This window comes from Nelusetta ayraudi, unplaced genomic scaffold (assembly GCF_046127955.1).
Source record: "Nelusetta ayraudi isolate G7.1 ecotype Tasmania unplaced genomic scaffold, CSIRO-AGI_Nayr_v1 ptg000008l, whole genome shotgun sequence".
NCBI classification, from domain to species: domain Eukaryota; kingdom Metazoa; phylum Chordata; class Actinopteri; order Tetraodontiformes; family Monacanthidae; genus Nelusetta; species Nelusetta ayraudi.
In genome coordinates this window covers 6,299,619-6,324,926 of record NW_027466058.1, presented here as the reverse complement: position 1 = coordinate 6,324,926, position 25,308 = coordinate 6,299,619, and the positions used below count along the sequence as shown (strand labels likewise).

The window sequence follows — 25,308 nt, the reverse complement described above, 5'->3', positions numbered from 1 at the left end:
GAAGATTGTTTCACACCGCTTCGCATGAAAACAAAAAACAAAAAAACAAACCAAAACTTTGTAAACATTTAAAGATGTCGGTTGCTGTTATCCAATCCTGGAGCTGAGACCTTGGAGACCTGCTGGCTCCCAGAATAAATAACCAATCGGGGTGCCTGATTGGAAGTGGCAGATCTCTCCCCCCCCCGAAACTGATCAATGCAGCTCACAAGTGTGTGGCAGCACAGTTAATATTAACACTGATATAAATAGGCAGTAAATAGAACTCTTCTACCTGTTACGCTATCTTTAATAAAAGGCCTAAATGCCATGCTCTGTTCCCTCGGTCTCGGGATGATTTTTCTCTTTTTTCAAAACACAATTCTGTTGCCCCGGCCGTCGAGAAGCCCTGTTCGGAACGACGGTAAATTCTAATCAGACGAGGCTCGTCTGCATCCAGAGCTTGCCGTTTTGTCATAAATGTCAGCTCGCCGTTGTCACAAGCTATTAAAAATGCATGGAATCAGCTGCAGCATTGCACATCATAAACCGGTGCTCCGATCCTGAATCTGTTGCCCGTTGAAGCCGAGAGGACGCGAACGCACACACAGCTGTGAGACGACCCACGGCGACGGTTCTTTAATTGTATTCCTGCTGAAGTAACAGATGGTAGCAGTGACAGCGTTCAGCTGTTTGGGGTGGGGGGGAACAACAACAACAATGAGCTATAGAACATTCCATAGAAACAAATATGTTAAGAGTTACAGTGTTAAACCACTGTGGGGTATATTTTTCTTTTTTTTTTGGGGGGGGGGGGGCATTGAAAAAATAGAAGTGAACATAAAAGGCTGGCAAATTGAGAGAAAAAAAAGGCCCCACCGTACATTTTCAAAGTATTATTTAGTTAGTTCGATTTAAAACAACGACAACAAGAAGCCAACACACACTGCCTCCTTTAACATCAACCAATTTTTAGGCATTCCGAGAAACCTTTGCTGCGCGGTCAACGCGTCACCCAATCACAGTGTAGCTTGGCTTGCAGTCGCACGCTTCAGGTTGGAAACTGCAACTCTGTGCAAACTGGCCACGCGGAAGAGTCCCTGTAGGATTGTCGATAAGAGGAAACAACTGCATGACGCATATTAGCAATGACACCCCCCCCCCCCATAACAGCAGCGGGTGGGCTGGGGTCTTCTCATAGCCGCCACTCACGCACGCACGCACGCACATACACACACTCTGTATTTGCATCAGGTTTTCCTTCTTCGTTTGGCACTGAAAACAACAACAGGCAGGTAAGGGACGGGGTGACGTGTGGTGACTGTCCTTAAGAGACATTTCTTTAAAAAAAAAACTAAAATAAAATATAATACCACAAACAGTCATCCAAGCCTCCGCACGAGCGGGATTTCTCTCTGAAGCAAGACGTCCAAGGTGGGTTTTCTGTGGGAGGTAGATGAACTTTATTCTACAAGGCTTCAGTCTCCTTGCAAGTCACCCAATTAAGTGGGTTACCGGCGGAGTTGTGATAAGAGAGGATAAAATGTCGGCGCCGGAAGCCAAAAAATAAAATTAAAAAAAACTAAACAAAAACCTGAACCTTTCACAGTTTTTTTGACAGCTCAGAAGCTCAACGCATTCTTGCAAACAAAACCCAATCATAGTCTCTGTACGTATACTGAGCAAATAACTTAGCTCTTCATGTGCTGTGGTTTTTTTTTTTTTTTTTTTTTAAACTGTTACATGAGCAACGGCTGCACAGATGTACATACTCAGTGTCCTTGTACCGGGAGGGGAAAGGTTCACATTTGCCTCTGGCGAGGAGACGAGTTGAGCGCGACATCACCACGGCGTCCCCGTCAAAGAGGTGAGCTCTCAAGACCTTTGGCTGAAGTTATCTGTTCCTGTGCTAAAGATTCAAAGTCCACGATTATCAAAGGGCTGATTGGATTGTTACAGAGAGGAGGGAAAATAAAAAAGAAACAAAAAGAAAAATGCGCCACAGTCCGTTTCTGTCGCAAAAGCCAACACCCCCCCCAAAAAAATCTCATTTTATGAGAGAAAGCCGGCGGCGTCCGAGGAAGTGGCGCGCAGGAGATCTTGGTCAGAAACGAGTGTCCTCTTGAAGAATGCGCAAAAAAAAAAAAGAAAAAAGAAAAAAGAAAAACATTAGATCCATTCCATGTTCAAAGGCGTCTCCCGTCTATTGAGAGACAAGCGTCCGCGGTCCTGAAACAGGGCGATGGCTTGTGCGGCTTCACCCGTGGGAGGAGAAGATGGGCCTGCTGATGTTGCTGTTAGTGGTCATGGCTGCCAGCTCCCACCTGAGGGGAACAACAGAGAGGAGCCCTGTCACATCATCCAAGTCCCATCGAGTTCAAAACGTGACGCGTTCAGGACTTCTGGTTCAACATGCTGCATATTGAGACACTAAAATAAAGAGTTATAGACACCAGACTGCACATTCAGGATTGACGTTGGTCTCAGTCCAATATATGCGTTGAAACCAAAAGCGTTGTCAAATATTTCGAGAAGACGAGTCGAGTCAAGGAAAATAAAACAAACTTTGAATTGAATCAAATTCAAGCAGCCGAATCTGATTTCAAATTGGCAGCTGATGCAGTGAGCAGTTGGAACGTTTCGTACTGGAGTCTAGTCTATTATTTCAAGACAATAAAGATGGAGCGGTATAATAAAGCAACAATACACTTTTTTTCTTTTTCTATTCTGAAGCCAAAGCTTGTTTGGTCGAAGAGATGCTGGACAAACTGGCAAAAAAAACAACACTGACTGAACACTAAAAGAATAATTAAAGACATTTTTGAGTAGATTAGAGTGTGTGGCTTCTTCAAGCTGTTTTCTATTTTATATTGTAGAATAGAAAATAACGCCTTCATTAATCCCAAAGTGGGGAAATTTGGATAATTACAGCAACAGTATGGTGCAAAAAAAAAATTATATTTGTCGGGTTAAAAAAAAAATTCTTAAATCAAATCTTTTGAAAAAAAAAAAAAAAAAAATTAATAATGAACTTAATGGGGTTGAATGATGGCAGAAAATAACTTTGGTTGCCTGCCCAGCACTCTTTCATGACGACACATCTGGTCAGTCTCCTGCACAACTATTCTCCCATCTCTCCAGTCTCAGAGCCAGAAGGCCCTTCTGAAGGCTTTGAACCGCTTTTCAGTTGTATTGTTGGTTATACAAAGAGAAAAACTCAATGAATAAGCAAAGTGCAGCTATTTCTGTGTGATGGAGGTTACTGTGCTCGTCTGGGCCTCCAATGCTGCGTTTTTCCTGCAACCTTCCCCCAGGCCAGTGCCTTTGATAGAAGCCTGTCTCAGTGCACTCCAGACATCTCTTGTACTCCGCAGCTTTGTTTTTGTGCTCTGACACACTCCGTCGGCTGTGGGCCCTTACAGACACAGGTGTGTGCGGGCCTTGCCAATCAAGGCCAATCAACTGAGTCGAGCACAGCTGGTCAAGCTGCAGAGACACCTCGAGGTGGAAACGGGGACGCACCTGAGCCCAATTCTGACGGTCTTGGCAAAGGCTGTGACTGCTTCTGTGCATTTTTGACACATTTTCAAAAAGTTCAAACAAAACAAAACAAAAGCCTTTTCACTTTGTCATTGTAGGGCATAGGTGTCAAACTCTGGCCCGCGAGCCAAGTGTAGTTATATTTGGCCCGCGAGGCAATACTAAATCACTACCAGAGCTGGCCCGCCGCTATTATACAGCACATATACCGCTAATACTACTAATCCCAGAATGCTCTGCTGGTATTCTGGCATGTCAATCAAGGGCATTCATTAAAGGATATTATTATGACTCCATTGGTATCATGTTGTTATTTTATTTTTAAATCTGTTATGAGGCGGTGCAAAAAAGTTACTGTTGAAGTTTTTTTATTTGAAAATTGATTTTGCATGATTACAATATGAAGTTATTTATTGTACAGCAATAAGCTTTGCTTGTTGCATATTCAGGTTGAAGCAAAACTTGTTTGGGGTCCGTCTAAAAAGGTTCACTGTCATAAGTGGAGGAAGATTTTTTTTCAATAGATTCAATTTTGGCCCACGACTTTGTCTGAGTTTTAAATTTTTGCCCACTGTGTATTTGAGATTGACACCCCTGTATGTTGGGTATTGAGTGCAGAATTTTAATCAGTGGGGGTTCATTCATTTTGAAGGAGGCTAGAATATGACAAAATGTGGGAAGAAAAATGACAGCATTGTGGATGAATGGTATTTAGTTTTAAACCAGGTCAGCCAGCCAGGCATGAAATTATAGTGTAAAAATTATTTTGACACTGTAATTTTAAAATAAAAAAAAGAGAAAGGGAACTAAATTAGTACTGATTGTGCAGGAATATAGGCAAAAACAGTGACACTCAATTATTTATTTTCCCCAAAATCCAGAAACTTTCAGTGGTTTCAGTGGGCTACACATAAAATGTACACTGGCTCTGTAATGCAGTCCCACGTTCAGTCTCGGGCGTCGCTGCGCCTCTTGTGCGAGTGAAGAGCTACGAGGTGGACGACGACGAGGAGGGACGGCCCCTCCGTAACACGAGAACAAGAAGCAAGGGGCCGACGACGGGGCCTGGGCTCTGACCTGTTGACAGGTCAGAGGTTGAGCTCCAGATTGTTATCACTGGCTCTGGTTTCACGCTCACTCCCCACGCGACGGCTTTGTTCGTTTTTGTGCTGCGTGCGCGTCCTGAGAAAGGGGAGATTGGCGCTGGGGCTCGAGGTGCCAGCCAGAGACGCAGAGAGAGCTAACCAGGGCTTTGTGACCCCCTAGGAGAGAAACCTAGGAGGGCAGGAAGAGACGACTGCAGCCAGGGGGGCAGGCAGCAGCAAGGTGGGAGAGACCGTGTGAAGGGAATGAGGAGCTGAAGACAGTCATTAGTCTCATGTCGCATGATGTCTGTGAGATTGAGGGGAAAAAACATCTATTCACAAGGAAGCTAAATATTAATATAATCCTTATTTTAAGAGCTCTGTTTCAATCAAATGATGAGGCCAATATGTTTAATACATTTAAACATTTTGCTAAAGATGCTGCTATCTCCCACAAGTCTCACTTTAAAAGATTTCTGACTTCTGTAGCTTTCTCAACAAGACTGCTGAAATCAATTTTTGACCAAGGTCCCCGATGCGCAAACAAGAAATAAAGAGGAAAAAGATTTCAAACCGGATTTCAAACAACAAGGCCACATCCTACGGGACTTTGCTTTTTTGGCAAAGGAACGGCCTCGATAATTATAGTTTTCGCAGCGCTGCCAGATACATTTACGGCAACATGCACTTCTCCGGAGCGGCTCTGACAGTTGGCTCCAAGTGGACTCGTGCACGCCCACTGTCCACTGCGGAGCCGCTCGGTGGATCGGGGGCAATTTACATTCTCATCGTGTCCTGCGCTGCTGGTGTGTCGAGAACAAAACGGAGGGTTTGCTGACCTGATATCTTGAGGGAGTCCCGACTGCTCCAGCTTGTGTTGAATAACAGCTATTTTGCATAATGTCTTCAAATTAGGGCCTGGAAAGCAGAGAGAGTGTGATGAGCCACTGAATACACTGAGGCGAGATTACCTGTTTTCAGCCCAGGGTATTAATAACGGAGCCAAAGGTGGGCTGGTCCAATGAAATAGTTTCTACCTGCTGGAAGACATGGCTTGTAATCCCCCCCCAAAATATTATCATGGTGCATTATTCTGTGCACTGTTCTAGTGTGGAAACATTAGCATCGACTTCCGCTCTGATAGCTGTAACACACTTTCCCTCATTGACGTTCGTCATTAGGGCTGTTTCACCATATGCTCGACAAGAACAGTGAGGCAGGTACACACACACACACACACACACACACACACACACACACACACACACACACACACACACACACACACACACACACACACACACACACCAACGACTGGCACGTGGAGGCGTGTGTGCCACAGGGGATGCCGCAGGGCACAGCCAGTCCCATAAGGCCGCTGTACAAGTCCACCCACACAAACCCTCCCAGTAACGCGGCCGCAGGACACGCTGCCCCGACGTGCACAGGAAGTGGCTATATTTGGTCGTTGATCAAACGGATGCGCCCCGCGTGATAGCGCGGAGCAGGCAGGCCAAGGCCGACACTTTATTTTTTAATGGTTACTCGGTTTGGGATTCAGATAAGAAGTTTACTTACAGAAGTCTAAGATATACATGTCTGAATGATCCATGAGGTTAAATTCATCACCCATTCCTTGCTCTGGACAGGGGCTGTGAAGACAGAGAATAAAGAATAAATACACATTGGCATGAGACAATACATGCAAAGAAACATCTTGCAAGAGGTTAAAATTTACAACCCATCCATGAAGAAATAATATCATGCAATATGGTGTAGCCGGATTACACATCCATCTTCAAATGCTCAAATCTAAAGCATTTTTAGGCAGCGTTTGCAATTTGAAATCAATCAGTTCAACAAGCTGCAACAAAAGCAGGAAATAACTGTTGATAGCACCTCTTAAAAGAAAAACCCAAAGGAAGATGAAGAGCAGGAAGAAGTGAAATGTGTACACAACGGCTGCTGCTGAGGAAATTAGTGTTGGGTGTTGCACTAACAGCAAGTCTAGTGGAACTTTTAAGAGAGAAAAAAGTAACAGCGTAGAGCACTTCTCTCAGTGGAAGATATTTTCAATTATTTCCAAGTGGGTTATTTCCAAGGGTTTCATAAAACACTGCGGTGCACTGTTGCAGACAGACATGCCGAGAGTGCCTCACACTAGTGGGAAGACTCTGCTGTTGCCAACTGGCTGAAGCTCTGAATGTGAAAAGCGGAAGGTTCATTCAACTCACCACTCAAATATTTCCTTTTTAATTTCAAAAATCTTTTTTTTTTTCCTTTCCACAGCGCAACATAATGTTAACTGCACATATTTTGTAATTGTCCCATCCATCTGACTTTGCGATGGTTAGTTGTTTTTACCTTGATCCTCCACAAAGTACACACTCAGCAATTAACCTTATATCTTTAATTAATAAGTGCGATAATAATCAGGCAGCCTTTTTTCAGACAGAGCACGACTGTTAGCAGATGCTCTGGAGTCCTTATCAACCTACTGGCAAGATTGAAGGCCACAGGAAACACGGCGCTGTGGCTACATGGCAGGCTGGTCAGCACTGATAGGCTCCAACACGCTGATATCGCTGCACATTTGTTTCGGAGGCCCGAGGATACGGACACGCGCGCTCATGCGTGCAAAAGCACCTGGGCCGCAGATCTCAGACGCCCTTGTGTTAGCGCAGCTTTGTTCAATCACCACCTTTCGTTCTCCCAAAAAAAAAATAACACGGAAAACGCTAACGGCCTGTGGGAGTAGCGCTCTTTCCGGAAAAAAAGATCTATTCCCGCGAGGCAGAAAGTACATCAGCGCCAAATGAGTCGGACACGGATCAGCGCTCACGTCCAGCGCAAGCTGTCCGGACCCTGAGTGGATGAGCGTGCAGTTTTTCGCAGTTTTCAGTTTGACACTACCCAGAGGATAGCCTCAGCCAAGCAGGTGCACTTTAATGAGTGCATTCAGAGTTTATACATCTTTCAGGGAGGAAATGCTTCAGTGCAACGTCTGCACAGTTGTTTACACACAGAATTCCGAACGCCAGTGCCTAGAGGCAGAGATTCAGACGCTTCCCGGACAGGTTGTGCGCCGACTGCTTAAAAATGAACTCAACTTTAACAGAATTTCCGCCGTCTGCCAGTCCGTCGCTTCTTCCGCCCCTTCAAACGATCCCTCTTGTTGATACACTCTCACCTTCAGCGCGTCCCTGCGCCCATCAATCTCTATCCCTCTTTCCCGCTGTCCTCTCCGCCGCGTCTCCCTTTACTGCGTGTTCAGGACGTTGTAAGGCTTTTACGTTGCTAATCTTTCCTAAACAAACACAGTAGTGGCTTAAAGCGGCCAGGAGAGGAGCGGAGCACGAGCGCGGCCCTCCCAGGGGGCCAGCTGTTGAAGCCATTACGCACCTCCCTGCCCCCGGAGCAGTTGATCCACCCTGGTTGCAGCAATGGACCTCAATCGAGGATACCTCCACCTCCGCCCCGCCGTCCCCCCCACTCCTCATCAATATATTGTCTACTTTAGACCCATTTCTCACGGCTTGTAACATGACTGGGCTTATCAGTCATTCTGTCCGCTTGTTTTCCAAACACTTAAAGAACCGTTAATCTGCGACTTCACACGTGGCTGCTGTTTTGCTTTGGGACCCGAGGATGCGAAACCATTAATTTGAAGTAAATCTGACCCAAAAAAGGAGGAGAAGGAGCTTTTTTGCCTTAATTGGCTTAAAATGACCAAAGGCACAGCAGCGCGATTTTATCCGGCAAGGCAGGACTAAATACAATGAGTGCAAAATTTAGTGGCAGTGAGGGAGCTTGGGGAAAAGTATGTTTGCGTGGCTTCTCTGAAGGGAGAGAGACAGACTGCTGTTGGCGCGCACACAAATGGAACTGGAAGGAGGCAGCAGATCAGTGGACAGCGCATGATTCATGCATCACATTATGATACGCTTCCTTCTCCAAAGGTTTCTGCACTGTCGAGAAAAGTTATAGCGCAGAGTTAAGTGAGTAAATGAAAATACTTTGCACATTGACTAAAATAATAACGTAATAATAATAATAAATAATAATGTTAATTCTCAACACAATGCAGTGAGTAATCAGTTTGTAAATTATTGAAATACCCTGATTTGTATTACATTCAGGTCATTTGGTTGAAATTACAAACTGAACAATATAGTTCATTCAAATAAATCCAAAATATCAAAAATCAGTTGAAATGATACACAACATTTAGAGCTAAGCACCAAACTACCACTATAGCACCAACCGAAGTGCTCCAATTCTATTGAATATTGAAAATTTTTACCATCTTTTGGTTGCAAGTTCCCAAATAAAAGAGGGTGAATCTTCGTGTCTGCGAGCCAATAATCATTTGGTATATGTCTGTCAACATCTAAAGTAATGAATTTGAGACACTCAAAGTTTTGTTTCCGTTAGAGTGATAATTAGCATCATGCTAAAGTCTGTCTCCATTTCATTGAGGTAAATCAAAATAAAACAAAATGCAACATTTGTGCCATGGACACAGCGGCAAAAGACGGGAACACAACAAACTTGACTTGGACAAATTCCTGATTTGAATCACCAGTAAAATGGAAAATGCAAGTTTTGTGCTGCAATTAAAAAGTATTTTGTTGCTGTTCAAATTGGTTTAAAAAAAAAAAAAAGAATAGTTCTGGAACTGGTTTTGAATTTGGCATCGTATCAAACGTTTTGAATGATACCCAGCTCTAACGACATTAAAATCAAAATGACAATAAAGGTCAAACAAGCATTTTGTCCAAAACCTCAGAGATAAGGGTCTGAACGGCTCTCCACTGCTAGCTTGACCCGACGAGTTGCCAGCTCATTCGACTTTTAATGACATGGTTTCCTTTGCCAATGGTCCACATTTAACTGTAGCGGTGCAATTGTTTGGATGAGCGGATGAGCAGCTCCCCAAATAGGCAGAAAACAGCAATGAGTCGGGGTAATCGGCCTGTCAGGACTTGTTTAAAACGTACGCCGAGCTGCCGCGCATTAAAAAGGGGGGACGCTTCCATTAGAGCGCAAAGAGAAAGTGGTCGACGGCCACAAATGCCAACTGGTCACGAATTTATGCAGTAGGATATGGCGAACTTTCGAAAAAATGTTACGGGCTGAGCAGTTTGCAGGAGTATTGATCATTATGGCCGTGCACTGCTGTCCATTTGGAAAGTGCCTCAGTATTTAAAAGAGAAATAAAAAAACACTCTCGCTTGGAAACTGCAACAACTCAGGCAATGTTTCTCTGCAATAGGACAAATTAGGTGTGGAATCGCTATCTGGAGAGCTTAATACAGTAGCCGTTAACTACTGTGCAAGCGGAGACAGGGACAGCACTTGAATGATGACGGGTTAAAGAGTGCAGATAAGGTAAAGGTTTAACTGCAGGAATAAAGACTTGAAGAATTCTGCTGCTCGTTGTTTGTTGAAAGCGATCTGACCGTGCACGACATGCAGCGGGACATTAAGAAACACTCACGTTTTACGGGTGACGGCAAATAAGGGGGTGGGGGGGACAATAAAATCACGGGAAGTGCAAAAAAAGGTGAGATATTGGCAGGCCGGGAAGAAGCGGGAAAGTCATGGCGTGCGGTTTTACGTGGCGTCCTGGTGTTTGACGGGTCACTTTGTTACTCGATCGGCAAAGTAGCCGCACGTGTGAAAGTGCTCCTCCTCCCCACCCCACCCCCCCTGCAGCAGCAGCGGCGGCGACGACGACGGGTTCCCAAGTCTGAATGAAGCCTGAATGATGGCGTCCCCCTCCCCTCCCCCCGACTAAGAAAACACTGGTTGCTATTTCAAACAACACTCAATGAGGGCGTCTAATCACCCAATTGCCGCTCCTTCCTACCAATGCACTGCCTGCACTGCATCATTATCTTCCCAACCTTGGTCTCACATTGCCAGAAGAAAGAGCTGAACTGCAGTCCTAAAACTAATGAGGGCCTGGGAACACTCCAGGAATGTAAGTGGCCACAAATTTTGCTAATTACTTTTAAAAAAGACCGACGGTACAAATAAAGTGACATCAGTAAGCGCTGGTGTAAACATTGGCCGGACCCCAAGTGGCCATAGGCGTGTTTTCAGCAGCTTTATTGAGCATTTCCTCATTCGCGGCAGACACAGAGAGATGCTGTGCATCCTTTTTCCTTTCCCCGACTTCCTGCTTTGCTCGCAGGAACTCATTGTGCACAACAACTTCCTGTCCGTGGTCTTATCAGGATGGCCAGACGTGCGCAGTGTCATTTAATCACTCCGTTTGAGTAAAAGCATACAAAGCGCTCAGAACAGATGTTCAATCAACATTAGCGATACGCTATGTAGTTATTCAACGGTAAAATGATTTCAAAAATCAATTCTATGAGCCGCTGGCTTGTAATGGCACAGGGTGGTGAGAAGTGATCATCGTTGCATACAAAGTGCCGCAGTGAAGTGAGGCCTGTTCTTGCAAGAAGGCAGATGTGAAAGTTTAAATACGCACAAGGATCAATTTATTACGTACGCCTTGCAGTACCTGCCGATGTGCTGCCTGGTTTTAAATCAGTCTGGCTGTTCTCTCTGACCTCTGCCATTAACAAGGCATTTTCATCCACAACCCTAGAAATAGTTTCGCATTAAAATCCCAGAATGGACCACCAGTTTCTGAAATACTCAATCGACAAGCATGCCACGTTCAGAGTCACTTAAATCAGCATTTTCATCCCGATCTGCGTTAAAGAGCAGCAGAGCAAGTGAACTTCACAGAGTGATTAAGTGAGTCCTACACCAGGACAGCCAGGTGTGCTACGTTAATTAATTGCACTGACCCCAATTCAGGTCAGGGATGTAGAAAACTACTTTTGAAAACAACAATTTATGTCTGAGTGAGTGTTTTAACCCAAAACATGTGAACAAAGTTATTTCTCCTTAGGTGAGTACATTTTCAATAAGAAATCACACAATCAGAACAGAGAGCAACGTTCATTTAAAATGTGGCACAGTTGAAAGAATGTTTTTCATCACTGTGGGTCTTCAACGTATTCACCTCGCGACCTTCTGCTTAATCAAAATCTAAGGCACAACATTTTTTTCAAAAATAAGTCATTCTTTATAACTAAAGAATCTTCCTATAGCATCCGAGGACAGAACCTGATATTGCCGGACCGTTGACAACAAGAGGGGGCCGAGCTCATCTTTCGTAAACCGCTCTGACAGACTCGGTTATCACAGATTGATAGATTCCCGTCCATTAGTCTCAACTGTCTCACCTTGTCTCACTGAGCTATCTGTGCCCCCTCCCGGGCAGTGGCTGGACGGTGGATTAAGACCTGTAGCTGCCCAGACCTAAAGCCCCATGCAGAGGGTGGAACACAAACTGCAGCTGGCTCCCGGAGAAAGAGACGCCTGCTTCCAGATTAGACAGAAGGGATGCCAGCTGCAAATAAATCTTTTATCTCCCGCCGCAGTCCCCGAGGACAACATTCAGCTGTGCTTGGGGGAGGAATGACCTAAGGAGAAATGACTCAAATAAATAAAGTTCCTTCTATGCGGACGGCTTTTTAATCAGCATCCCGTGGCATAAATTAAAAAAAAGAAAAGAAAGGAAAAGGACAAGGACGTCAAATCGTGTTTTGGAGCCTTGACCGGAGTTGGGTAACGCAAAGAGAAAGTCGGAAGGGCTTTTGCCAACTATGTCTTTCGTATGGTGGGCTTCATCTCAGAAGAGAAGCTACTTCCTCAATAGCTGTGCTTTGAAGAATAGTGTCAAGGTTAGCGACCAAACAGGAAACACTCGCACAAAGCCAGGCATAAAGTCCAGTATGGAGTTGCACTGAACAACAACAGGTTAAGCTTTGTGGAATTAAAAGGTGAAAATTAGTTTTCAGCAAACTGCTGGTATTTTCAACCCAGAGGGCTAAAATTGGACTACGGCGATTTTTAAGGGTTTTCAATGCAGCCTTGGTGTTGATTAGCTCTTTCTCTAAATTCTCTAAATTGAAGCATTACAAAAAGGCGAGGTAGAAAACTGGTTTCATTTTGTTCAAAATGTGTCCACACACTGAGCCATTGTTCCACAAGGTGGCACGTGGAAAAAAAAACAAAAACGGAACAAGATAACTTTGCGTTTGCGATGACAGCAGTGAATCACAAGACCCGCTACTATTTGGACGTGTGAATTTACGAGCGCGGCAGCCTCACAAAGGCTCACCTATTCGTGGCTGTTTATTTGAGCTGCTGCGGGCCACTCAACTGGATGACGCCTCCGTGTACACACCGTGTTGCTGGGTTAAACAGGGTTAAGATGCAGATGAAATACTATCAGGAGCTTGTCTTTGAAGAGTAAATCACAGTGTTGCTGCGCTGCCCCGGGGTCTGGGCCCGCCACGTGCGGGATGCCCCGCATCCTGCCGGGGTCGCCTGCTCTGTTTGACAGCTTTTATCAGGGTAGGTGGGGGGGGGGGGTGCTCGGCGTGCGCACACACGCACACGCAGAACAATTAATAAAGGAAACTTCTGCAGCCTAGCCTTTGACACCGTAGGCCAAACAGCGACGTGCGTGCGTGTGCGTGTGCGTGTGTGTGTGGCATTTGAATCTATGTACGTGTTGATAAGTGTGTTCCCATGGAGCCAAGGTCCAGTCCTCCAGACCCCAAAGGGGCACTGGGTGCAGGAAGTCAAACCAAATAAGGTTGAATGCTGGACTGAGTTCTTCTTTGTTTTTTAAAAAAAAAACCAACGGGTTTCATACCAAACCTTAGAAAACCTGCATTTTATTGATACTTTCTTTGGAGGTTTTTGTTGTGTTTAGTCTAACAGCTGAACAGTCAGGTTCAACACCGATAACCGTACACACTCTAATCAGACTACCACAACAGTGACCCTTTCAGCCGTTGATAAGACGCGAAACGGCTTAGCTCGTGATATTCAGGCACCAGGCGTTTGACCTTTTCCGTTCCACCAAACACAAACCCGGGGGACTCGGCACGAGCTCGGCCCGGCTCTGCCGCTCGTTGTTTTGAAGCGGCCGAGCTAAATTCCAAATAGATTGAATATCGCGGCGAGATTCCTCCGGGTTTAACGAGAGGTTTCGCGCAGGGATGTTTTGGCTACCGGTGAGATTACCTGCTGCGGCCGTCCCCTTGCTCACACCACAGGACTTAGAGGCTGCCCACTTCCCTCGCTTAAGTCGCATTAAACCCGAGTAACGAGTCGACAAAAAGGCTGAATATTCTTTCAAACTGACCCTCCCATGAGCGCACGCACACGCACCTAATATTAGCACTGCCGTCAGCGGGCCGTTGTTCCTCCCTTAATATGCCGAGTAACGGCGAACATATTGCCAAATGAAACACGGGAACCTTGGCAAAAGCGAAGCAGGCTTAAGCGACCAGACTGACGTGAGCTCAGCGAGAGAAGCTGTGAGTCATGGAGTCACCGCGCTCCGTCGACAACAAACGACAACACAAAAACAAAGGGCCGTCTAAACTGGGACGAGCGAGACTCAGCGTCCTGTGCTGGGTTTTCAGTTGTGCTGAGCAGAACGTGGGAGGGAATAAATATTGGCATCGACGAACCAACAGCTGCGTCACCTGAATGATGTGCAACGTGATATTTTGAGTGAGAGAAAGTGCAAAATAGGCTCGCGGTGACACACGCGCGCGCATGATGGGATGCGATGAGATCCCAAAACATTTCATTAGTTGCCAGTGATTAGGTATTTTGGTATAGCAGCAGAAAACTAAAGATCAGTTTTGAAGTTTACGGCCCTTTTAGAGTTAAATCTTTGTTTTTTTTTCACGAGTCCGTAGTTTAACAAAAATTACACAAAATGCAGTTGACATCTTTATAATGTGTTCAGAACAATACTTTCACACTGGCGAACCTACATGACATCACATCATGGTTCCTTTACTCTTAACAGATGTGTATATGGGTATGTGTTTCTCTTTGGGTTAGATGATAGAACTCTTCACTGACTGGACCTTGGAATCCAAAGCACAGTGACGACATCATGGAGATTCTGCCCCTGCTGCATTCTGCTGGGAATTTTAGCTCGAGCAATCTGTTGTTCCCAGATGTAAACGTGTTGAGCTCACTGCCTTTTGATAATGTGCCAGTGGAGAGCAACATCTTAAGGGGATTAGAACATTTTACTGTTTTAGAACACAGTCAATATGTGCTACTGGCGGCTGAGGCCAAAAAAAAAACGTGTCCTGTGACCGAATCAAGACTGACGGCCAGCAAAGACTCAGCAATGCAGTCACGGGAGTTTATGGACAAGCGTGAGCTATTCTGCTAATGACTACGATCGCACTATATGACAGGAGCACCAAATCTACAGAGTACACACACAAGTAATAGGTCCACTCTGTACTAATGAGGAGAGCAGCTAAAAGATCATGTTTGTAACAATTTGCACACCCAGGCTATCTCATCGCTGCTTTTCACTTGAAATGACCCCCAGCATTTTTTAATTAGGAATTATTCCAGTCCATTCTAAGCACAGGTCCAAATGTGCTGCATTACTTTTAAATGCGGCTCGAGGAAAAGAACACACACACACACACACACACACACACACACACACACACACACACACACACACACACACACACACACACACACACACACACACACACACACACACACACACACACACACACACACACCGAAAGGGCTTAGTGACTTCCAACATGGTGAATAGACACCTAAATGTCTCTTCAACAGAATCCAAGCTGTCTGCTCCCAGCATGCCAATCTGTCATGTCCTTATTCACGTCCTGGCCCTCGTAGGGAAGCCCTGTTCCCGGGCTTAAAGTGCCTCCCGAATTAGCACGACCCGAGCCTGCCGCAAGCCGTCGAATGCCGACGATGGCGGCGCAGCCCTTGGCAGTGAGATGACAACGGGCGTCGGCGTCCTCGCATGCCGCTCAACTTCTGCCAGCGTTCAATTCCTCGGAAGGTGAGAGAGAAGCTATAAAGGCACGGGGGCCCAGCAAAGGCCGCCTGCCTGCCTGCTGGTGCGGGCGGGTAGGTGAAGAGCAGTGCAGGTGGAAGCACTCACGCGCGGCTCGTTCTTCGTGGGGCAGCGAGCAGGTCCCGGTAAATGAGAGTACCAGAGGTGCTCTGGGTATATCCAATTGCTCCGTGTGAGAAAGAATGCTCCCCGAGGTCATAAATCAGGGACGGGGCAGAATTTCGCGCCTCTCTGCAGCTCAGCAGGCCTGTTTATACTGACGTAAGTGGCACTCAGCAGACCACCATTAATGCCCAGGCTGTCATTCACACACGTGCGCACTCATTACTGTGAAAGAAGCGCAAGTTGGTGTCCAACTCCAGTTTCAAAACAACTAGTTAAGCAACAGGGAAAAATAACCCAATACATTCACATCCAATCAAATAGAAAAAAAAGCTAAATAAATGCAATGATCTCTTCCATTAATCCGCACACCTTGGCGTCACGTCCAGTCCAATGAGTAAATCCATCGCCTCACTATCTTTCACTGGGGTGATACATTATTCCTCAACAAATTCCTGCAAGTAAGATAAACATCATAAAACCGTGAAACAGGCATCAACAGAAGGGGTTCTGTTTCGGATCAATACGAAAGGACAACAAGGTGCAGACCATAAATTTGAACACAATTTCCTTCCAAAATGAGGAAACCCGCAAAAGAAAACACACGCAGTGTGTCTGGCAAATATTTCATGGTGGCTTTGTCCGAGCATCCGTCAACCGAGAGGGACACTAATTTATTTATTTTTTTGTGCAGTGAATTGCCTTCATGTTGTTAGGTCACGCATAAACAAACACTGTGGACGGCAAAAGGCCAATTTATAACTATAATGTCCTCAATAAATTTAAAGTGTGTAATGAGATAAAACGGGCGAAGTGGCGTTTTAATTAGCGCAAACCTCAGCGTTTATCAAAACAGCGAGTGAATCTCAAAAGGAAATCTTTGCTCGGGAAGCAAATAAATACGTGTGAGGACGCTGCTCCGAGACTGTTTGTGTGTCTTGGTTTGTGTGCTTATGGGAGTTCCTGTGTGTAAGAGGCTTAGGTGTGTTCATGTAAACAAGCATGCACTGCTGCTGGTCGGTAGAACCTGTGTGGCCAACTTGTTAAAAACCTGCAATGACCATTATAGCGCTCCCATTCGTACTCGGACTAGCAAACGCCTTCCTAGCAAGCTCACAAAAGAGCTCAACGTCAAAATCACCCACATCCTCAATTAAAGGTAAAGGATGTACTTTTATGAATACACTTAAGAGTACAGGGCTGAAAAAAAAAAAAAAAAGACCTAAATCTTTTTAAACAGGATGTGGAAGATAGTGTGTGGTGTTTGATTTCTTCCTCCGCGCTCTCCATCATTCCACTGTCCGGAAGACACGCCTCCTTCTCATTCTCAGCGCTATCTGCTCGCAACAGGAAGTCATGACTCTGTAAAATCCATCCTGGACTGATCCAAGTGGGAAACCAAACAATGCATTACAATCTTAAGAACAACCATCTATGATGGCTCTGCATCTTCAAATTGCAATTCTTCTTCATTTGGTTCATTAAAACTTTTTTTTAAATGGCTTTAATGTTTTAAACTTTGAAACTGTTATTTATTTTTTATGATGATTCACTTGTTTTAATAGTTCAAAGATAACTAAAGGTTTATCATCATGCAACATTTACTGTACTGATGTTATCTAACAATAATTTGTCTCAATTAACTCCATAAATAGTAAAAGTCTTTTTTTTCTACTGCTTGCTTTACATTTTAGGAAATCTATGCCTAAACGGATAGCTTGGGAAGCATCCGTTTTAGCAGGAGGCTAAGGGCTTTTACAGGGGACTATAAATGAAGGAGTAAATATGCTAAGCATGCTGCTGCTAGAAATCAATAGTGTTTCTTTAGATAATTAATCATGGGAGGCTGCTCCACCAGACTCCAGGATGATGTATGCAGATGTAAAATGGGTATCATTTAGGACCTTTAAGAGCACAGTGAGCAAATCAGGTTGAGGTTTACAAAAAATACATGAGGCACTTAAAGATATTCATGTCGCTGATATGAATGTTCCTTGACACTTAACAAATGTGCCACTGGTTGCCGGTTACTGAGTAGAACACTGTCGTGTGTGGTGAAATAACCAAGAAGGCCATTGTGTATTCGCCACTGTTGCTTCTCATAATGCACTGGTTGATGGACCAGCAGAAAACAGATCCAGAAGCAGCCAGAAGCCTCTGGGACACGAGGGCCTGGAGACATAGTGGAGCTGAGAGGACTCTTATCCCCGGACTCCAAGTCCCACTATCAGTTTTTCCCACTGGGGGTGCACCTGATAACATAGCAATGCTGATAACAGCAGCGCAGGACTTGGGGATTCTCTGGGACATGCTAACATTGCCAGCTATATAATTACACCACTGGCTACTGGCCTATCAGAAGCCCGTCACCAGCCCAGTGCCACCTCACAGCAACAAAGACTACGGGAGTGACTACTGTCTGAGCCTGCTGTCTCGAGGAGGCTCGCTTTTAATTTAAAGTTTAATCATCCAGGAAATTGTTCTAGGAAATAACTTTAATGTAATTTTAGATAATGTTTTTAGTTTGTCTTCGGATTTTATTCCAAAGATATTCCACAGAACATAAGAGCGTTGATTTTACCAGAAATGAAATTAATGTTTTTTTTGTTGTTGTTGTTGTTGTTGTTTCGTTTGTTTTGTTTGTTTGTTTTTTGGGGGGGGAGAATATTTGAGATTGAGAAATTGAGAAACCAGAGGTCTAGTACCCCAAATACTTTCACAATGTTCCCTTTCACTGATGTAGAATAGCTGGTATCATCACAATTGATGCCAATCTTCAGACATAACGTTACATATTGGATCATTCAGATTTCAGAATGAGATCATTCAGACATACACAACGTTACACACTGGATCATTTAGACGCAGACATTTTTCTCCATGAAAGCACTTTTTGAAAGTCACCACGAATCCAATCAACTTGCCCTGAAATGCAGTTTCTGAAAAATCACTGAGCTGAGTCATACAGTTGATCCACTTGCTTGCATTGTTCAGCACTGTGCTTACTATTTCAACTGGTGGGGCTTGGTAAATGTCCTTGATATGAACTCAGCCATGGAGACAAATTATTTTTGACAATACTTTAAAAAAAGAGTGGCAGGGAGGCGATAAATCACAATTATGTAATACGCTAACCTTAAGAGTCAAAGTGGGGACACTTAACAGCAAAGCACCAATATGTGGTGTGAACTGTGAATCAAACTGCGAATCAAAATGATGGGTGTCACAGAAACAAATACACATGAATAGAATATGCGTCATGCCTCACCTGGTGCCTCCAAAAAGCATGATTCGGTCTCCCACCATGCAACAGCACTGCCGTCTCCGTGGACAAGGGCCTTTTCCCTTTGGGTCTACCTTTGTCCAGGAAGCGTTCTCTGCAATGTGACAACAAAGGAGGTGAGGTCAGGATAAAAATATTCAAAGAAAGGAAGACAAATGAAGGCAGGGTATATGCACATCTGACCTTCTGTGGCAAACATATAACATTCGCTAATGCTATACACACTTGGCACGTTAAATATAATTTGTGAACGTTGTACAGTGCATATGAAGAAACGGCTTCTTTAACACACAGTGTGCCAGAGCAGATTGATTGTTGGTTGTTGCAAATACAGCAATTCTTTTCAATTTCCCTCTAACTTAAACCACAGACACAGAACCCAGAATGGGGAGATTGGACTGTTGCCAAAGCAAGAGGATGATATAAAACATTCACAGGCAAGGCAAGACAAAGTTCTGTAATGAAGTATTCAGATTCTGAATCTAAAAGAAACTTAAAAAAAAAAAAAAAAAAAAACTGCCAAGCTGAAGAGTAATACAAGCGGCAATACAAAAACTTTCAGAGTAGTTCCTGATGAGGGTGAACTGTGTGGTGCCGGGCCACCACAGCCACAGCGTCGTTTCAACACACAACATGACGTTAATGCTGGTGCATGATTAAGACTGCAAAAACATGCTGCCATCTAGTGGACAGAGAAAAAAGGGGTTAGGAACGTCAACAGAGGGCTTGGACGAACATATAGCAGGAGCACTTAAGGTGAAAACACACACCCGTCTATCCAGTTACATCTATGGATTTCCTTTGATGCCTTTGATTTCAAAGGCTAAAAACGGAAGAGGTGAAGCTGCGGGGACACGTTTTTGTTGATCCCTACTTCAGTCATCATAAATATGGCAGCGTTTTAGAGAGGAAAGACATTCAAGACTCTCATTGCCGTCTTTCAGAAAGGTAATCAGAGGCGTGCTTTGACAGAGACGCATCTCTCTGGGGGTGCTGCCTCTACCGAGGCTGCAGTTCTTTACAAGGATAAAAACCACAGAGGTTTCTTCTGGAGGAAAAAAAAAACATATGAACTAACTCGAGAATCATCTTTTAATATTTGTCGGAGCCGGAAAAATCTCCAGAGATTAATTAGTCTGCATTTCAACTGTGTCTTTCTCACAAAAAAAAGACTGTTTCACACTCTCAAGTTTGAACAGAGATCAGCCAGCAACCATTGTGATGCAATACAAGAGGATTGTCTACAAAGCTTTCTGCAAGAGGGAGGAGAAAAGTGGGTCAGCGTGAACCAACACTGCGGCATGTCTTCTGGAGAGGTAAGGCCGTCATCAGAGCGGTGGCCCAAAAGCAAGAATCCACGCATGCTCAGCAGAGAAAAGAGCAACAGCAAAAATGCAATAGTTTAAAGAATTTTACATGCTTTCCCCCCCCAATTTGACGAATTACCTGGACTGAATTTCCAGAGGTCATTGAAGTGTCGATCCAGATGAGCATTATATCCTCCAAATATATACAGGTCTCCATTGTAGGTAACTACACACAACAAGGTGAAGATTCAAATGAATTCATTTTAGTTCAGGTGATGCAGAATGAGCAGACAATGATAAAGTGCAACTAACTCAAAAGATTTGCTTAGTTTGTGTGAGGACATCATCAAGTGTGACGCGCTCACTAGCGCAGACTATATGAATGAAATATCCCGTGTAACAGGTGGAACCTGCATGCGAGTGCAGCCATTGTGCATGGGAATGCTCCTTCAGCTTCACACTTCATATTGAGGTGTCGAGCTCCACCGTTGTTTCCACGACAATGGGAGCACTCAGGCATAGAGTGAGGTGGATCTGCGTGACAACAACCACTGAGCGGAGCGCTCAGCTCTTCAGGTCAGCAGTGAGTTCTATTTGAAGACGCTCCTTATTTAATTTTCATTGACTGTGAGTCTGCCGAGGCATCTTAACAATATTGCATTGTACATCCTCCAAATGATGCACACAACATTCCAGTTTACTCTGCAATATGCATCTATAATTTGAACCTTCATTGTTATCTTTCTTATTTAATATTTTTATCTATTTTTTTTTTTTGTTTGTGTGTGTGACGCAAGTCAGGAGACAAATGCACACATGATGATGCATTATGCAGTATGATGATCAGAAATTCTCAATCTCAATGACTCGACTCAAACATGGACCATTACCAGCTCGGTGTCCTCCCTCAGCTTAGAAGGTTCTTGGTTCAATCCCCAGGCCAGGTCAAACCAAAGGTTATTAAAAATGGAGCCCCGTGCCTCCTGTGTTGCACTCAGTATTTCGGGTTTGATCACTCAATGATTCACTGCTCTCTCAGTGACGACCAGCAGGATTTTAACCTTTAATCACTGATCTCAACTAGTCTTTATGAAATGTGATGACAGCCACAGTGTACAATTGTGCATATAACTGCTTAATTACATATAATGACAGAATCAGAATTTTTTTTTTTACTTCCTTCCCATAGTAGTGAATGACTAAAGCTGTGTTTGTCTCTTACAGGCTGAATGACTCCTGCGCCCTTCTGGTGAAACCTGCGTCGACGGAGCTGTGAGCCAAATGTTGGTCTCTGTGTCAAACACCTTGATCTTGTTGCAGTAGATCTCGTTATTGGAGTGAAAGGGACCGAAGCGGTCCGCCCTCCCTCCGAACACAAACATCTTTGTGCCGATCATGGTGGCGGAGTGGAAGTCCCTCCAGCGTGCCGGTGGGCCCTGAGAGCAGAAGACAAGCAGATCACACATCTGGGCTAATGTGTCAGAGCATACATGACTCCTGCACTGGGTGCAACTCAAATCTGTCTTCACTCTTTTGAACCTCAGATATAGAGCTCCATCTTCAACCTGACAAATTTACCTCGGCGCCTTCATGTACACAGCACCATCTAGTGGGCGAAGCAACTAACTGCACATCCACAGCAAAGATATTCTCAGACAGAAATTCAAATTAAATACAGATACAATTGGGAATTATGCGCACATTGTGGAATATTTCACCTATTTCACTTTTGTGTCAGTCAGCAAGAGAGGCGAGAGTGAACAGCAGCTATAACAAGAAGAAACTTAAATTCAAAAACAAAAAAAACAAAAAAATCAACCTGCAGTGGTCACCATAAATTAACTGGCATAAAGCCAGAACACAAGGGTGACTCAGGAAAGTAGATTTGAACTTTCAATGTAGTGGTAAAAGACAGCTAATGAGTAAAAAATACTGATGATGTCTAAGTTTGGGAGTTTATTATACAGTTAATATTTTTCAAGTGTGGAATCTACAGGGGGAAAATCAAAAAAATAGGGTATATGTTTTAGAAAATGACCAGGAAAATGCTTCTGAAAACTGCTGAATTGTAGGATGCATAAAATGATTAGGTTAACCTATCAGGAAGAAAACTCAGCCACATGCACAACAATATGAATCAAACTTTAATTGCCATCTAAGATTGACCTTCTAAAATTCTAAAAGGAGAGAAGTCTGGAGGTTTCAGCCAACCACAGAAGCCAGTGTCTATATTTTGAATATATGCCTTACAAGATCACATGAGCAGGTCCGCTGCACACAAACCTGAATGGCATCTCCCAAAGGGGGAGCGCGCATAATCCTCTGCGCGGGTTTTTGTACTTGGCCTTCGACCACAGAGCTGAATTACACTGCAGAGCTTTTGTATCCAGCCAATCTGACCCCAGAGCACTCTGGTTGCTACCCTGCCAAGTCCAGCCACTGTTCTATAAATTTCCAGCACTGTTCTGAACACGACAAAGCAGCGCTGCCAGTCATTCGCTGTGCTTCATCTTAATAACCATATGGGCCCAAATGCTCACAAAAAATACATTCAGCGTGAAACAAGAGCCTAATTTTTTTATTTTTTTTTTAATTTAGCATAGTTTTTATAGCGCTGAATCATTCGTGGCTATGACTCACTCTGGCATTGACGAGTGACCAAACCATGGTGGTGGTGTCCAGCTTGTGTATATCATTGGAAAAGCAGTCCGCCTGTGAAAGAGCAGGGGGGGGGGGACACATTTAATCCTGTTTATCGTGCAAACAGTAAATCTCTCAGCGAGGAGTTGCGACGGCTCACCAGCTGCTCGTATCCACCAAATATGTACATTGCTTTGGCCAGGACGCAGGCCGAGTGGCCGTCTCTGGCCCCGGGAACAGTCCCAGAGATCCTGGGTATGAACCACCTGTGGGTGTCTGTAAAGATGCAACACTTGACGTTAAGCACTGTCGTGATGGACGCGTCCTCTCATTTAACAGCAACAGTGTCGTACAGTGTAAAAAGTTTTTGGACACCTCACGCATCTGTGATGTACCGGTACTCTACTGGGTTAAGAATCCGTCTCGAGTCTCCAAGTGCAGTTTTCATAAGTGCAGTCACAAACATTTACCCACATCCTGCGTGTGCAATGTTTCCCTTGCACACAAATTTAGAGCACAAGAGCGCAAGCATCTTGTGAAACTACAAGAATTTAGTTGACTTATTTTGTGGTCTTCATAATAAACAGCAAAATAATTTCCATTTGTGTATGTGCTTTTGATGCAGCCACATATTTAATGACAATATATGGGATTGCGTAAAATTGTAAGGGTGTCCGAAAAACTTTGTATTTCCACAACTGTAGGTCACATGACCCCGTCCACGCAAAGCCCTGCGCAGACCTGTCTGCACTTTTTACCTGAACAAAACCACAGCCCGAAACTGCGGTCCTCACACAAGTTAGGTGTTACAGTCAAGTCGACTTACGGATATCAAAGGCATAAAGTACGTTGCAGGCGCCCTCTGTGTCGTTCCGCCCACCCCAGAGGTAGACCACGTCATCCAGCAGCACAGCTGTGTGGCCATATCGCATGTATGGCACCTCACGGGCACGTCCGTGTCCTCTTGTCCTCACCGGAGGCAACTTCATCCAGCGAAGCGACACTGAAGAACGAAGCAGGCAAAGTTATGACGATGTTATGATATGATATTATCAATGGATGGATGTTTAAAAGAAAAGCTCTTAGAAAAGATACTAACAGTGTTCAATTTAAACAAACCTTTATTCCAGGGTAACAGAAGATGGAAACAACACACCACAAACAACAATAACTAAGTTCAAGATATGCTTCTACAATAAAAACAGCACTAATAATTAAGATGATATCAAAGTCTGTAGTAATATACCTGCATTTATTTTAACCTTCTTTACAAACTTCTTTACGTAAAATGTATATAACACAAAAAGGTTAACTCGTGTATGAGACAAGAAGCAACAGAAACATTAAAACGATGGCAAAGAAGGGAATCTCCTTTACAGATAGCAAATGGCATCACTACATTTAGAAAAGTTTAGCATGGCTGTGGCATTTGCACATTAGTTGCTACAGGAAGTTGTAAAATGCTGAATCAGGTGGCTGGTAACAAAGGAGGAAAACATAAATGGGCCATAAAGGAGGAGTAAGAACAGAAGGGCAGGAAAGCTGAAAGCTTGCTTCCAGCTGTGATGACCAAGTGTTATTATAATGAAGGGTAAAAAAAAAAAAAGAAAAAAAAAAGAAACCATTTACTGTTTATTTACTATCAGTTGTCAATATTTTAATGTATCTGTGTTGTAAGGACAGGAACAGAATTGAAGAGGAAATACGATTTGAATCTAAAGTATTTCATAAACATGAACCCTGACTGCAAGGGCATGCATTTCCCCACCTACCTGTGTTGAAGACATGTACATCAATCTGACGGAGCGTCTCGTAATCCTCCCCAGAGCAGTAGCCCCCAAAGGAGTACACCTTGTGGCCCACCGCCACCGCAGCGTGGTTGACCCTGCGGGGCCCGCCTTCCAGGTGCACTGACCAGCGCAACATTCTGCGCAACGTCGTCGTACGTCCTCAGTTCATCACTTTGCCGGATCCCACGAAGCCAACGCCGTTGACCCTGGTGGCGGAAACAACGAGAGGTGCAGCACTTATGAGCGCGGCGATCTAGGAGTGGTGGCCAAAGGAGAGCACAAAGGAGAACCGTCGGTCCTGGCTAAGGCTCGTCATGCAGCTTTCTGTGTTGACAGGCTCAAAAGCCCCCACATTATCTTAGCTGAGTGGATATTTTCAGAGGTGACTTATGCCTACCACTATTCTTTATTTATGTTTCCTGCCCTATGTGCACTCTCTTGTGGGGCTGTAGCAAATATAGGACTGCGGCAGTATTAATACATCATATTACTGACCAAAGGAACCTTCCGATATAACTACATGAAAAGATTAATCGCGTCGGAAACTGAATTCAAATCTATTTGGAAAGGTAATTCTGCATATATATTTTTTAACTATGGAAAT

General features: G+C 44.3%; 1 protein-coding gene across 2 annotated transcripts; it reads right to left on the bottom strand.

Annotated features, from left to right (window-relative positions):
- Window positions 1–790: 790 nt before the first annotated feature.
- On the bottom strand, window positions 791–24,951 carry klhdc3 (kelch domain containing 3). 2 transcript variants are annotated; one of them, XM_076018994.1, is made up of 10 exons: window positions 24,687–24,951; window positions 23,741–23,917; window positions 23,075–23,190; window positions 22,915–22,986; window positions 21,497–21,710; window positions 20,414–20,500; window positions 18,953–19,061; window positions 6,183–6,256; window positions 5,444–5,522; window positions 791–2,303 (listed from the first exon to the last, which is right to left on the bottom strand). In XM_076018994.1, exons 1-10 carry the CDS (start codon window positions 24,838–24,840, stop codon window positions 2,237–2,239), a joined length of 1,149 nt encoding a protein of 382 aa, XP_075875109.1. In that variant the 5' UTR covers window positions 24,841–24,951; the 3' UTR covers window positions 791–2,236. The 2 variants fall into 2 exon arrangements, with proteins under 2 accessions (XP_075875109.1, XP_075875110.1); XM_076018995.1 differs by lacking the exon at window positions 5,444–5,522.
- Window positions 24,952–25,308: the final 357 nt, after the last annotated feature.

What these genes read in the sequence shown, in the direction of transcription:
- klhdc3 (XM_076018994.1), bottom strand. Translation starts at nt 24,840, where the DNA reads ATGTTGCGCTGGTCAGTGCACCTGGAAGGCGGGCCCCGCAGGGTCAAC. An exon ending in ACTTTATGCCTTTGATATCC is followed by an intron (nt 23,191 to 23,740) that starts GTAAGTCGACTT and finishes GCATCTTTACAG; the next exon opens with ACACCCACAGGTGGTTCATA. An exon ending in TTGGTGGATACGAGCAGCTG is followed by an intron (nt 22,987 to 23,074) that starts GTGAGCCGTCGC and finishes GCTCTTTCACAG; the next exon opens with GCGGACTGCTTTTCCAATGA.